Raw genomic sequence first — 16,417 nt, 5'->3', positions numbered from 1 at the left:
GGCTGCCATTCCTCCAGGGACAGTCAGACACGTCATTGAAAGTGTCCCTAGCAGAGTTCTGGCCTTCATAAAGGCGGAGGGTGGAGACATCCCTCATTAATGTCCACCAATACATGTTTGATCAGGTAGAGTCATAATACAGCGCCAGTACTGAACTACGAGTATATGGTTCGAGAGCTCGTGGAATATAGGGCAGCGTATGAATGGGGGAAAGGTTGTGGCAAGTTGATGCTACGACTCCGACCGTGGGGACGGCTACAGGAAAGCGTAGCTGGTAACGAACTTCCTCGAAAGGCGTGCACCTGGATTCGAGTTCCTGTTCGGCAAACAAATTCAAAAATGGTTCAAATGGCTCTGAGCACTGTGGGACTTAACATCTGAGGTCATCAGTCCCCTAGAACATAGAACTACTTAAACCTAACTAACCTAAGGACATCGCATACATCCATGTCCGAAGCAGGATTCGACCCTGCGACCGTAGCGATCGCGCGGTTCCAGACTGAAGCGCCTAGAAACGCTCGGCCAAACAGGCCGGCTTCGGCAAGCAGTTTTAATATGGTCTATAGAATCAGTTTCATAAGCCTAATGAGTTTGCGATTAGCGTTTGAATTTTGCTATCTGTCCTATTAACGTTTTTCCGATGTAGTAAGTTATGTAATCGTTGACTCGCCCTCGAGACCCAGAAGGCCGTGAACAACGGCTCTCACGTTGATTCCGTGTTTTTGACTTCCGGAAGATATCCGATACAGTTCCATACTATCGCCTAATAAAATATAAGTGTCCGCAGCTCGTGGTCGTGCGGTAGCGTTCTCGCTTCCCGCGCCTGGGTTCCCGGGTTCGATTCCCGGCGGGGTCAGGGATTTTCTCTGCCTTGTGATGACTGGGTGTTGTGTGATGTCCTTAGGTTAGTTAGGTTTAAGTAGTTCTAAGTTCTAGGGGACTGATGACCATAGCTGTTAAGTCCCATAGTGCTCAGAGCCAGTTGAACCAAAATATAAGTGTACAGAATATCAGACCAAATTTATGATTGAATATTTGCTAGCAAATAGAGCACCGATGCCACTCTTAACGGAGAAAAATCCTCAGACAAAAAAATAACTTCGACCGTACCCCCAGGGAGTGCTGCAGGACTATTGTCGTCGTGGTGGTGGTGGGCTTCATTTCGAAGACCCGTTTGATGCAGTTGACCACCTTACTCTAACCTGTACAGGCCGCTTCATCTCTGGATTACTCCTACAACCTACATTCACTTGAACCTGCGTAGTATATTCATGCCTTGGTCTCTCCCTATGATTTTTACCCTCTCACACTTCTCTCCATTATCAAATTGACGATTCCTTGATGTCTCATGATGTGATCTGTTACCAGATTCGCCACGCGGGATTAGCCGAGCGGTCTGGGCGCTACAGTCATGGACTGTGCGGCTGGTCCCGGCGGAGGTTCGAGTCCTCCCTCGGGCATGGGTGTGTGTGTGTGTTTGTCCTTAGGATAATTTAGGTTAAGTAGTGTGTAAGCTTAGGGACTGATGACCTTTGCAGTTAAGTCCCACAAGATTTCACACACATTTGAACATTTTTTTGTTACCAAATTCACGTTTCCTTGATACCTCGGAGTATGTCATATCAACCGATCCCTTCTTTTAGTCAACATGTGTCATAAATTTATTTATTTCTCAATTCTATTCAGTATCTCCTCATTAGTTACATGATCTGTCCACTTCTGGCCCTGATGCAAGCAATTATTCGGCTTAACATGGATTGAGAGAGTTATTGATGTCCAGTTGGGGCGCCAGACCGTCAAAATCCCGAGATGGTTGGAGGGCCCTACCGGTAATGCTCCAAACGTTCTCGATTGAGGGGAGATCTGGCAAACTTACTGGCCAAGGTAGGGTTCGGCAAGCATAAAGACAAGAAGTTCGAACTCTCGCCTAGTGCGCAGAGGCATTACCTTGCTGAAATGTAAGCCCAGGATGGTTTGCCATGACTGGAAAGAAAACGGGGCGTAGAATATCGTCGAAGTATCGCTGTGCTGCAAGGGTGCTGCAGATGAGAACAAAGGCGTCATGCTATGAAAAGAAATGGCACCCCAGACCATCACTCCTGGTTTTCGGGCATATGGCGGACGAGAGGTTGGTATCCCACCGCCGTCTATGGCGTCTCCAGACACGTCTAAACTGGTCGTCGGGGCTCAATTCTCAATGACAAGGTAATTTTATTAACAGGCGATGTAACAGGTAGGTCATCGCTGCATGTCAGTATACGATAATAAATTCAGACCAAATGAGAAACACATGTCACTATAAAGGGTACCCCAAACAGTCACATAAATACACAGTGTATCCCTCTCTGTTGGCAAAGCAGGTGTTTATTCTCGCATGCAAACTATCACAAATGTGCCGAATGACAAAGCTGCGATACACTGTCCCAAGAATCTTGCACATTTTGTTGCGATTCGGCAGTGGTTCTTGCAGGTTCTGGAGAAGTTCCTGCTTCACCATGTCCCATACATGTCGGACTGGCGAGAGATCTGCTGATCTTGCTGGCCAGGGCAGTTGTTGCAAGCCACGAAGAGCACTTCGCGACGCTGCAGCCGTATGTGGACGTGCATTCTTCGCTGAAAAATCGCATAACTTTCCTGTCAAAGAAATGGCAGTAGCCTGGGGATAACAACCTGTGAAATGTAGCCGACGCTGGTTGCTTAACCCTGCAGAAACACCAAGTGTGACCCTGAGCTGTAACTAATGACGCCCCACACGACGGTGCGAGCTATGTGTTGTGGCCAAAAGCACTCCGTCGTAGTCCGCTCCCCAGTTCTACACCGTACACGTGTACGTCCATCACTCACACACAGACAGAACCTCCTCTCCCCATTAAAGATGACAGAGCACCATCCCAACCTACAGTCGACTATTTCTCGATATCAGAGTAGCCGCGCTGAGCTGCTTTTGTAGTGTCAGTGGCAGCCTGGCCAGAGACACACGTGGTCTTTGTCTTGGTGCAAGCAGACGATTCCCAATGGTCCTAGGTGATACAGAAGCTGCAACCCATGCCAGGATTTCTTCCCTGCATGATGTTCGGTCGGAACCCACTGCTCGCACAATGTTATCAATTTTAACCAGAATTACGCGGACGTCCAGAACCTGATCTATGGGTCTGGGAATGTCCCACAGATCACTGATGAAAGCAGCGACACACCACCGACACACTGTGCCCACACTATGCCCACTGTGCACACTGTGCAACCAGTCCACTGGTCCATCCAGCTTCCCTGGGGCCCACAATACAAACCTGTTCAAATGGCTAAGGTTATTTAACAGGTGTACGTACGTACTCATTGGTGGAACACGGTTGTATCTTTAAATGAATCTGCAAACACTGTTCACCTGTAAATTTAGCACAGTTACTGCCTGCAGAGTCAAAACAGAGGGCGGACAGACAGCCCTCCTGAGCGTCCTCTGATTGCCGATGACCGTAACAAAAAAAGATACACGTCATACATTGTTGCCTTCCATCTCTCGCTCTTTCTCTCTCTCCTACTTTTTTCCGGCAGTGTATATCTGGCACGGGTTCCAGGCATACTAGCAATCTTCAAGTATCGGTTGAAAGATGGTACAGAAAGTTACATCCACTCTCTGAGGGTTCTTCCAATGAATCTCAATCTGATATCTACCTTCCTTGAGCTCAGTTTTAAGTGATATTTCCACCTTGTATCACTCCATACGCACACTCGAGATGTGACTGCTTCGAGTGAGCGTTTGGTACTTGTGTAAACATACAATAATGGGTCTTTCCGCTTACTTATGCGCAGTATGTTACATTTGTTTATGCTGAGGATCAACTGACAGTCCCTGCACCAAACGTCGACCTGAAGGTCTTCTTGCATTTCGCTCAAATTTTATAGCGATGGCATCTCTCTGTAGGCAATAGCATCATTGGCGAATAGGCAATAGCTTCCGATGATATGCTCTATGTAAATTGTATATGTATAGTGAATAGTAACGGAAAACCAAGGAAAAATTTGAAAAGGGAATTAAAGTTGTGGGAGGAGAATATATTCTAATTCTGTTACAGACAGCAGAGGGCTTGGAAGAGCTGTTGAACAGAATAGTCTTGAAAGGACATGCCTTCGGCCTGGAATCTCATTGACTAGAGTAGAATTGTTTTCAGTGACGAGTCACTAGTAACAGTACCGTAAGTGCAGAAGAGCAATTGGCAGAAGAGGAATGGTCTTATGACACTGCTGTTTTCGACTTTCTTCGCGGTGATACAAAAGGAGAACCAGTTGTCAACCACCCATTGACAAAACACAGCACAGAGAGAGACTACTTCCTTTCTTTATTTACCAATGAGATGCTGGAGTATGTGGTTCAGCAGACAAATCCGTATGCAGAGCAACAGAAACAAAAACGGCAATCTGGTCAGAGTGTAAGTGAGTCAACAAATAACTAGACAAATTTGTATGTAGAGGAGTTACAGGCCTGGATTGGAATGAATATCTTGATGAGTGTGGTTGTGTTGCCAAGTGTAGTGCACTACTGGAGTTCAGAACCTGCCTTAGGTCAGCCTTACATATCGAAACCTATGACATGCAAACGTTTCAAAAAGATATGTGAAACTATTCACATAAATGACAACAGGCTGAATCCTCCAAGAGGGCATCCAAACCACGATAAACCTCACAAGGTCAGACCTCTTATAACCTTTCTGAACAACACAATTCGTAAGCCATACACTGCTAGTAAGGTATTGGCTGTGGATGAAAGCATGATAACTTTCAAGGGGCGGTCTTCGCCCAAGTAGTATATGCCTCTCAAGCCAGTAAAATGAGGATACAAGGTATGGTGCTTAGCAGATTCAAAGGCTGGCTATGTCATAAAATTTGATATTTACACACGAAAATCAAATGACGGATGTACAGAAAATGCTCTGGGAGAGCGTGTAGTCATTAGCCTCACCCAAGACCAGAAATATAATAACAGTTTAGTAGCGTTTGACAACTTCTTCACCACAGTAAATCTAATGCAAATGCTTTTGAACAATGGAATCTACTCTATAGGGACTGTCAGAGCAAATCAGAAACAGCTTCCTTCAATGATGAAAGATAAATGTACCTTGAAAAGAGGAGAATTTCAGTTTCAGTGCAAGCGTGGCATTGCAGCTATAAATTGGATGGGCAACAAACCTGTCACTATTTTGACGACTTCAGATAATCCTAGAGATACCACACTTGTCTCAAGAAAGAATAAGGATGGCACAACTAGCATGGTTACGTGTCCCACAGCTGTGGCAACATACAATACCATAATGAGAGGTGTAGACCACTTTGATTAACTTAGAGAACGTTATGCAATAGGTCGACGTTCCCGTAAGTGGTGGCATTGGATTCTCTATTTCCTATTAGACATGGCAGTTGTAAATGCCTTTATATTGTACAAAACTAATAAAGGACAAGAGGGATATGATGATCAATTGAACTTTCGATTACGACTCACAAAACAATTGATAGATCGCTTTACATCCTGTAGAAAAAAAAAGGACGTCCAGTAACTATTCTAACCAAGAATAACACCGCACCAGATCATGTTCGACTGGCAAAAGTAGGCGATCATATGCCTGTTTTAGAAACAACCTACAGACGGTGCCGAAAGTGTTCAACAAAGGCTCGTGACAATAGAACAAAATATTTATGCTGCTCCTGCAATGTACCCCTGTGTATCGAACCATGCTCCCATCAGTTTCAAGGAAAATAAAAAGAAAATGTAACAATCATTTGAACATTTTGTTGAAAAAGAATTATTGCTTGTAAATAAATCGTTTGAACATTTTGTTGAAAAAGAATTATCACTCGTAAATTTTTAATGTAAATGTTTTTGAAATAAAGCAAAATTAAAAGAAATCACTGTCTTCTTAAAAAAAATTTTTAAATGTAATGCCAACGTGTTACAGCTTATAAAACGAAAATGGGATATCTTCTTCCCACCAAAGTGTAAAGCTCACAAGTGGGAAATCGGTTTACCACCGAGAATGTAAGGTTTAAAAAAGTGCTGTGGTGATATATTTACCATCATAATTTTTAGGCGTAAATCACAAAAATAAAATTATCAAAAAATAAAATACAATAAATTGATCACAATTCTAATTCGATGCAAAAAAATTTGCTTCGCTGAGTTGCCACATTAAAGGGTGTAGACTTTTCTGATAATGGTTTTGTTTGTTTCTTTTGACAGCTGGAGAAGCTGCGTTTGGTAGCCGAGACAGAGGAGAGAGCTGAACTGCAGGCCCAGAGATATGAAGAAAGGCTGACAGAGCTCCATTCGGTCATTGCAGAGCTGACGCGGAAGATTGAGAGGCAGAGATCACTAGTGATACGGGAAGAAGAAGATGTCATCTCGGGTAAGGACAAGAGTGATCGTATTAGAACAGGTCATAGGTTTCTGTCTTGTATCTAATGATATTTCCATTGGAACAGAAAACGAGAATGAGGACCAAGACCTGTCTCGCGACGCGGAGGGCTCGACCACGAACCTGGTGGACGACTCGGAGCTGCAAGATCCCGACCGCACGATCGGAGACCCCGACTCCAGCAACTCAGACAACGAGCACCAAGCAGATAATGTGAGTTGTCTCCATCAGGCCTGCTTCTTGTCTTAAAGCGTGTGTCCACTGGCCAGTAATCTTCCGCAAGTTGCTTAGAAGCTATTTTTCCAAATTCTATGACATGGAGACACCCCCAGCAAGTTGACCTCCGCAAGTTTCGTCGACTTGCAGAAGTAGGTTTCGCAAGTTAGTGGGAACAGTTTGTTGCATTCTTGCTGCAAATATCTGCTGAAAATGTCAGTAACAAAAAACAGAATGATGCAAAGACAGATAAGCCGAAACAAATGTACCATAGGAACCCCTTAAACGTATATAATTGGCCACTGTCAATCAAGGAAATGCGAAATGAATTTACCAATTACTTTGTTTCACCAGAACAGGAAGTGGAATGGCAGTACAGACGACTTTAAATTTGAGCTACATTTGTAATGTTAACACAAATATAAATGCGCTAGACCCATACATTCATATCGATATCATAAAAGTGATACATAGTATCATAAAAGTGGTATGTCGTTTCCACATCTCCGCCAAAAACACTATATCAAATTCAACCAAACTTGGGATATGTTCCACTAACCTATCTGGAAAGAACCACTGTGGGTATGAAAACCACCTACCTCTCAAAGGTATGGGGGTGAGCTTAAAAAATAAGCATAGCTCACGATGTGCAAATAGCCAGAGTATATTCATCCAGTGTTTGAGAATGAGGACACTAGTGACTTGCACCAAACTATATGCATTTAAGACATTTGCGAGAGTTTTTCTCGGGAGCACCGTGCACATAATAATGAAAGGAAAAAAAATGTATATAATTTGTTACATTTTCACTGTTCATGCAGTAAAACTGCATTTATTATATCTTTACTACTAACTCTATTTGCAACACATTTTGTAGAGAGTATTCACATATATAACACTGGATGTATTTGCAAAATTATATCATTTTATGGCTCATTGTTCAGGAGATATGATGTCATAGATGTTGAAGTGTGTGAGAATGAAATTGCTAAGCAAAATTCCCTAGAGATAAAATTGAAGTAAGCTCACCGGACAAAAAATTCCTCATCCCTAGAGAAATCATTACAAGCATTGTTTAATGCCATGTAATTTCGCTCCTGGGCCTGATAACTGTCTGGATTCAGTTAGGAAGTGAGTCCACAAGGTTGTACAGATACATCACATCCAGGTTAAGCCACTCACTGAGGATCTGCTTGTATAATTCCACCAACATGTGGGTTTCTGATTTCAGTATTTTTCATGCTGTTTCAAATGTCCCACAGATTTTTTGTGGGGGCTCAAGTCATGCCAGTTGAAATGTAATACTTGCCTCCATGGACAAGGTTGCTGACACACACTAGTGCAGTTGCACTCGATGCTGAAGTAACCTGGTTTGAACCCAAGTGGTGGGGAAAAAAATAAAAATAAATAAAAATTCACTGCCCGTATTTGGCTGGCAAGGACAGGAGAGGAGAGGTGGTAGCGTTAAGTTCCTGATCACCAGACTTTACGCCAGTGTCCTGGTTTCAATACTTAACCTCTCTGCAGTATCTCATGAAGTGAGGGCATGTGACACCATTGATGTTGATCCATCCATTGGATGGGGATGGATATAAAGTGTGGCAGCCTGTCCGCAGCTCGTGGTCGTGCGGTAGCTTTCTCGCTTCCCGCGCCCGGGTTCCCGGGTTCGATTCCCGGCGGGGTCAGGGATTTTCTCTGCCTCGTGATGACTGGTTGTTGTGTGATGTCCTTAGGTTAGTTAGGTTTAAGTAGTTCTAAGTTCTAGGGGATATTTTCCTGGTCACAATTCTGACATCATGTTTCATTGTTACGTGTGTTACACCACTGCTTATAGACATGTTGAATAGTCTGTCGCAAAACACCAACAAAACCAGAAACTTCACAAACCATATGTCCATGGGCATGGCGAAACCTATCTGCCCCTTATGTCAGTCTGTCATGCGCTTACATTTATACATCTCTGTGTGCAATGTCTGCTTTAGGAGGGGAGGAGCTGGACAGAGAGAGAGAAGGAGTAAATCGACAGAAAGGAAGAGGAGGAGATAGGCAGAGAGAGCAGAAGGAAAGACATGGACAGAGAAAGGAAAGAGAAGGAAATGGACAGAGAGGGAAGGGGGAGGGGGGGGAGAAAAAGAGATAGATATAGAGGCAGGTGAGATTAAAGAGAGGCGGATAAAGAGGTGGGAAGGGGAGATGGACAAAGATAGGTGACGAGGACACGGACAGGAGAGGGATGAGCAGATGAACAGGGAGAGGGGAGAGGAGGAGGAAATCGATAGAAAGAGGGGGAAGGAGAAGATGAACTGATAGAAGGCTGGAATAAATACATACCTGGACAACATCAGATACTCAGTTAATTTGTAATAAAAGTAATATGTACTGTTTGCAAAATTTGAGTAATAACTAAAAGTTGATCTCTTGGTGATACAGCTTTCCACATTTCTGTATCCTGTTTTTGAATATTTGTGCAATAGACATTTTCAGAAAATTTTTACACTGAGCAAAGTTCTATGATTTTAGTTTACTAAATAGAGTCCTTTTATAGATTAAATATGTAAGCCTTTTTATCTATTTCTTCACCCTAACATTTCTGTTTTCCTTAATGCTTTTGGTTTTTGTCATGATTTTACTTCAGTACTAATAGTAACAACAATAATGACAATACAACAATGGTGGCTGCTGCTGCGGTTTTTAAGCATGCATGACCCAGTGGTGTAACTAAAGTTTTGAGACCCCCCACTGCAAATAAATTTTTGGAATCATATTTACTGATAGATCTCAAAGAATAAATGTAAAGATATTAGACATTCACACACCACAATACATGTCAAAAGTAAAGTAAACTAACCTAACCTACTGCTGCACTACCCACAGTTGTGTGAAGTGAATCTATATGCTAAAGCAAAGACAACTCTCCAGTCCTCGTACACTTAGCACTCAAAAATTTTTAGACCTTGACTTCCATGTTAAGAGAATGACATTTCATGTTTAGTGCTTAAAACTGCTAAAGATGTAATCTGGACTCAGACACTGAGTTTCTAAGATACGTTTTGATTAATTTCAATTTAGAAAAAATTTGTTTCTGCTATAGCAGAAGTTAAATGGTTGAGTCAAGTATAGCTGAAGAGCTGTGCACAGATCAGGGAGACTACTCACAAGAAATGTATTTTCAACAAACAAAAATTTTGTAAAATTTTTAATTGACAAAAAGTTCCCTTTCTTTCCAAATTCTTTCAACATATGTGTTATTAGACCAATATTTTCATGTGAAAGATTTGTGGTAAAATATGATTCATACTTTCTAACTAGGTTTTCTGCTATTTTCTGAAGATCTTTATTTCCTACCTTAAAAAGATGAACTGGATGTAAGAAAGACATACAATCATTAACATTCTGTAGGCTGGTAAAATGATGAATTATAATATCAATGGAAGCACTGAAATCTGTGACTTGTAAATACCTTAGTTTATCCACAGTTCTATGATCTTCAGGTAGTTCATATAAAATATTTCTCCTCTTTATGGGTACTTTTTTTGGTCAACTTAGGATCAATGCTCTAAACTTTCACTAGTACTTCCACTTCTTAACAACAACCTCGAAATTGTTTCTAAAGATAACTAGATATTTCTTGCAGTATCAGCATTATGGGCTGCAGTAGTTTGGAAACTAGGTTAATATTTTCCAAAGAAATACAGTTTGATTAATAACAACGAATAAAATCTGAAAGGCCATCTAATTGGGCACAGTTTCTTCAGAGTCATTGTAACACATCTGTCAGCTGCAACAGTTTCATTTATTTGTTACCACTGAACCACCATTTTCTCATAAAACTGTTTCTCAGAAAGCTGTTTTCATGACAAAATCATTTAGTACCAAATTTAAACTATGTGTTGAATGATGTATAAACTCAGCATCTGGGACTGGTGACTTAATTTTTGATTGCAGACCTAAGTGTTTGCCATTCATATACATACCGTATGTAGCACCAGTGTAGCCTTGACCTCTGCACCTACCCAGTTGTGTATTCATCTTCTCTAAATCAGTTATTATTCCTCTTTCAATACTCTCAGCATCATGGCTCCTAAAAATCCTACAGACGATTTCTTTATTTCAAAGTCATTTCTATCTGATTTGCTTAAATCTAAATGCCAACTATGTAATAGTTGCATCATCTTATTTTAAATTTGTGTGCCCAGATATTTTGTTTTAATCATTTCATTTGAAAGATGTTCCCACAGAAGAGGATAATATCTGGTGAGGAGGTCTCTTATATTTAAGAAACTGTGCATCTGTTCCCCTTTTTCAGATTTTCTATGGCCACAGAAAGCAATTTGATGTAGAGCTAATGCCCTTATTACATCGAGTGCTACAGAAATTATAGCTTTCAGTAGGTCATGCCCTTCATCGAAAAATGTGTTAATGCTTTTGCCATGTTTCCATGTGCTGTAAGTAATACACATTTCAATGTAACTATAGAAATTCCTGATTGGAAATCAACTATATTATGAAAAGGATAGATTGCTGCTCACCACATTGAAAAGATTATTACACACTGAGCTTTTGGCCAAAGCCTTCTTCAGAATGAACACACACACACACACACACACACACACACACACACACACACACACACACACACACACACACAGACACATGAGCACTATCTCTGGAAGCTGCAGCCGGAATGCATCTGTCACAGTGAATGAAAGCAGGAATCCTGAGTGGGGCAGGGAGGGGGAGGAATAGCAGGATATGGGTGTGGGGAGACAGGAGCGCAGTCTGGCGGTGCGTACAGGGCCTAGATGGCATCAGGATGAGGTTGCCAGGCACTGATCAGGAGACTTTGGGGGAGACAGGTGGGGGGGAGGGGGGAGTGAAAAGGAGAGGAGCAGAGGGGGGGGGGAAATGTAAAATTTGCCATTTACCTCTAATAACAACTGGCAACAAATGGAAGAAAACTTTACTAAATGACTTGCTGTCTCATTGGCTATGAGAATGCATGTCATAGATGCACAGAACAAACCTAAACTAGACTACCAATGGTTGTGATTTCAGCTATAGCCTCAATCTACATACATCCAGATACTTACCTTGGAATATTGGACTGAACATCGCTACATTTGTGTATTTTCCACTTTTGCACATAAATATTTTTGGAATGTTTTCCTTGGATGCAAAGCTGATACTGAAAATACTTTCCCAGATATTTCCAATTGGAAACAGATTATTATGTTTCCATCTCCCTGAGATTAGGTTGAAAGAAAGAGTACTACATTGGACCACAATCTCAAATAACCCACCGCTCCTTCTTGTCCAGCAGTAAAATGTGTCATTCGAAGAAAAATAAATTGCTTCACATGGAGATTGTATTTTATGATGAAGTTTATTGTGAATTTTTGGTGTCTGAGACCAGTAGTAAAGTTAATAATCTCATGTTCATTATACTTCAGATTTATTTCTTGTTCATGTCACTTAGATTTTAGAGAACTTCTGTAAAGAGCTGTAAGAAATTAAACTGAGAGCTATTTTGGAAAAAAAATAGCGGTTTCTACCCTCAGACATTTTATGCATTGATGGTGATTGTTACATTTCACCCTCTGTCCCAAATAGTCCCAGACATTTTCTTTGGGATTAAGACAGGGCGGTCTAGCAGGCAAGTTGAGGGGCTAAAGGTGCATGAATTCTCATCAAACTACAAACATATGCATGCAGCCTTGTCTACATGGCTGTGTAGTCATCCTGGGAGTGTTCACTGTGTACTAATCATAAAGAATGATAAAAAGATCATAAAAATGATAATGTTGAAATAAACATCCTATTTCATGTTCACCATAATGTGAGTCACTGTGCACAAAATCATGGTAAGAAAAACGTAACTGAATAACCTCCAGCCTGAACTGCACCCTCCACACACTACAGATCAAACATCTCATTGTGCCATCAATCCACTAAATGCCTCACATTATTTGGAAAAGACAATTGTGACTTGGACCACACTACACATCTCCATTTACCTACTCTCTAATTTCTGTATTTTTTGGCCCATTGAAGATGTGCAGCACTATGCGCCCCAACGAGCAGTGGCCTTTTGCAGGGTACACGATTCCATATCTCCATTGCATGTAGCTCCCTTTGCAGTTTTCACTCAGAAACTAGTTGACATGGATCTGCATTAACTGACAGAAATTCCTGTTGGGGTTAGATTCCCTGTTAGTTAGAATACCTTTACAACCATTGTTCTTATGCCATGTAAAATAGCTGCAAGTGCTGTACCATTCCTTGTATATTTATCAGATAGTTCATGCTGGTACACAATCAAATCGGTCAACTTCATTCATGCTAAGGCCATGGGTGTGATAGCTTCTTTCTGCCATTCTGTCACTTCTCAATATCAAATCATCTTACTGCACTGATTCCTTACAACTGACTGACACACATACACCATTTCACTACATTGATTTATATCAGGAGTGGAAGATCACATGACTGCCTGGTACCAATCTTACTTCATCTACAGCACTACAGAGTGACCAGTGTGGTCTGTGAACTGATGTTTCTTCTAATTCAGATTGTTGTCAGTGAGTCCTTCTGCAAATGGTTTTAATGTATTTTGTGCAGGAAGAGGAGCCTGACGAGGAAGCGTGCATCGTACCAGATCCACCAGATGAAGAGGACTGTACCTCTGGTGAGCCAGACACAACACCTCTGGCAGAGCCTGAGCATTCAGCAGTCCAGCAGCTGCAGCAGCAACAGCAGCAGCAGACAGAGATGGAGGGGGAAGGCCTGCTGAGCCGTGAGGCGGGCACATCATGTCGCAGCCTGCAGCTGGCCGGGCTGGCTGAGGAGCTGGCGCAGCAGCGTGCAGAAGCTGCTGCGCTTCGGGAGCGTCTCGAACGGCAAGGTCACGAGCTGCAACAGGCACGAGCCAGCATCGCCACGTTACGCGCTGACCGCGACCGCCTGCGCAAGAAGGTGAGTGGGTGTGCCCTGCACAGCAGCCTCTTCTGGCATGCAGGGTCTATTTAAGGCAGATGTGGGTCCAATAAGGGGCCATTTTACTGTCACTGTTAAAAATGTCCCTAATCAAAATATTGCAGTATGCTAATTTGGGACCACTATTCTTGCTATTGCCAGTCTGCATTTTATGTAAAAGAGCAAATTGTTTTAGGACTATGAATTTGTAAACCAATAAATGAGTCCCAAAAATGGGTAGCGACAGGAGTCTGTGAGGAACGACCAGAAATTTATTTCACTTTTCAACTTATTCTCCCTTTTAATTTTAACACTCACTCAGTCACTGATGGTAGCCTGAAAGCCTGCAGCAAAACATTCTTGTAGCAGCTGTCACATCCAACACACAAGTGCCTCATTTTCTTCAAAGTGCTGCCCACCTTGATAGTTTGTAAGGGACCCAAAAGATGAAAATTACTGGGGGCTAAGTTGGAGATGTATGATGGATGTTCTATGTGTTTGCAATGAAATATTTGCAATAGATCCTGCACTTTTCATGCTGTGTTAGGGTGTAAATTGTCATCTAGAAAAATTACGCAGGCTGTCAGGAGTCAGGTCATTTGCGGTGTAAGGCCTTACACAGTTCCAACAGAATGGTACAGTAGGATGCTGCATGAACAGTCTCACCATGAGGCTTCAATTCCAGCAGTATGACATCCACACATGACATTCTGAATAGATAAGCTATTCTGTTCCATTTGTGCTCTGCAGTCAACAGGTGGGGCATCCAACATGCACATTTTATGAAAATTCAACTGCTTATTAAGAAGGTTGTGTATAGTCTCATGACAATCAACGTAGGCATGTTCCATGTTGACAGTTGTACACAAGGATGTCCATGGATCATTTCCTCCACACACTGCACTGTGGCATCAGTGGAAAAACTCCACAGGGTGAACAGGGCGCATCTTGTTTGTGATTCATTCTCGTCATTTGTTGAATTTCAGTATCTAGTTGAACACACCTTTCTATGAAATATAGTTCGCAGCTTATACAGTGCATATTTTGTGATGAATATCATCTTTGGACACATTCTTTATTCCCAAAAACTACAAAGCTGTGCACTTGTCTAGTTCGGCACTCTTTTGTAGCACACATGCTGCCTTCCACTCGCTATGTCCAGTAATCATTGATCATGGGAATACTGGGTATCAGCTTTCTTCTGACCTCACATGTACTGCCACTATATACCAACGCATGGGTGTGAAATTTATAGTGATATGCAGTTTTCTGGCATTTGCAAATTCTTTTATTGTCTCAAACTCCTGATAATCACCCACTTCCATAGATGAGTACTCATTGTGTCTGACTGCTGTGCGGAGGACCTGGGTTCAGTTCCCAATAGTGCCAGTGGTTTTTTCTCGGTAAGAGAACTGTAACAGGGTGCACTCAGCCTCTTGGTGCCAAATGAGGAGCTGCTTGACTGGGAAGTAATGACTCCATGGTCTGGAAAGCAAAGTCTGGGTACTTGACCCCATGCTACACCATACAGCATCCAAATGATGCCATAAGGCAGTGGATGATACACCAACCGTACCATATGACACAGTTCTCTGGGCATGATTGTGGATTTTTTTTTAGTTGTACTCATAATTACACTCTCTTTGAAAAGCAGAAATAAAAATAAAACAAATGACACCCAAGTTGTTACCACAGTACAGCTGTAAAAAAACTGCCATATGCAGACTGCCAGTGATAGTTTTATTTCCTTCTTGTGGAGTTCACATACTCCCATCATTAATAGCAGCATATACCCTATAATCTATGTAATGCTGCTTGAGATAAACGTACTTTCTATTGGTATTAAATTTGATATACCAAACTGAAACATCCATTTTAAGCTATTGGATTACATTTGACACAGGAGCTCCTCAGAATTGTCATTTTTATTATTTTTCTTTGATTTACAGAAATAAGTGTACTTTTCCATTCACAAATGGTTCTTGCTATTTAACAGATTGTATACTGTGATGAAGCTTCCTCTGTCAGACTGGTACTTTATACAAAACCTTGCTGATATGATCCTCACAGAGTGACTTGGAAGTTTCAGGAGAGAGGTACTCACAGACTGAAACTGTAAGTTGAGACATACATAAATAGCTCACTGCCATAGTGTTCTTGTGAGAGGTGTGGGTCCAAATTTGGGTCCCAGCTTAACATAAAAATGTGTGCAATTATTTCATGTTTTACATTTGACTGTGCAGCATAAGTAAATTGGTGTGACCCATAAGCTGGTTTTAGCCCACTGCCATAATTTTCGTAAAATTCCAGCTCATGTTTTCAAGTCAATCCTTTGCAGTTAATCACATGACTTTAAGCTCTCTCCTCCTTAAGAAAGGAACCATCAATTCTGAAAGCTAGGACAGGTCATGTACTTCCATATGTGTCGATTGGCAGTAGTAAATCCTTCTCCTCCTGAGGTAAAAAGGCCAACTGGCGCACATTTGATCACATTACATTATTATTGCAGCTGTGGTCCCCAGTTATGGCATATCATGTAAATAACATGAAAGTGTATTCTACCATGAAATGAAAGCATCCCTCCCCATGCAGACACAAAAAAAGGTTTTCGTTTAGAGGTATGAGTCACTAAAAACCAGTATTAGTAAATACTTAAACCATTTTATTTTGAGGCAGATGAAAAAAATGAAATTTAGTTGCTGTACAGGATGAAAATGTGTGGTGTTGCATATTGCTAATGATGACAGTTCTGTACAGGACATGGAGCAGGATGGGTGAGCATCAGAATGAATGCAGGATAGTATATGTCTGTCTTAAAGAGTCTGCCA

At 41.7% G+C, this 16,417-nt stretch overlaps 1 protein-coding gene across 2 annotated transcripts in view; it reads left to right on the top strand.

Annotated features, from left to right (window-relative positions):
• Positions 1–16,417, top strand: part of LOC126187797 (colorectal mutant cancer protein) — a 582,723-nt gene that overhangs the window by 515,431 nt on the left and 50,875 nt on the right. For both annotated transcript variants that reach the window (XM_049929077.1, XM_049929086.1), the window contains exons 5-7: positions 6,227–6,392; positions 6,469–6,614; positions 13,236–13,589. In XM_049929077.1, coding sequence (XP_049785034.1) covers positions 6,227–6,392; positions 6,469–6,614; positions 13,236–13,589 — 666 coding nt within the window. The remainder of the gene's footprint in view (positions 1–6,226; positions 6,393–6,468; positions 6,615–13,235; positions 13,590–16,417) is intronic.

Source organism: Schistocerca cancellata, chromosome 1 (genome assembly GCF_023864275.1).
Source record: "Schistocerca cancellata isolate TAMUIC-IGC-003103 chromosome 1, iqSchCanc2.1, whole genome shotgun sequence".
NCBI lineage: Eukaryota > Metazoa > Arthropoda > Insecta > Orthoptera > Acrididae > Schistocerca > Schistocerca cancellata.
The sequence above is the reverse complement of the archived record's forward strand: the minus strand, read 5'-3'. Positions and strand labels throughout refer to the sequence as shown.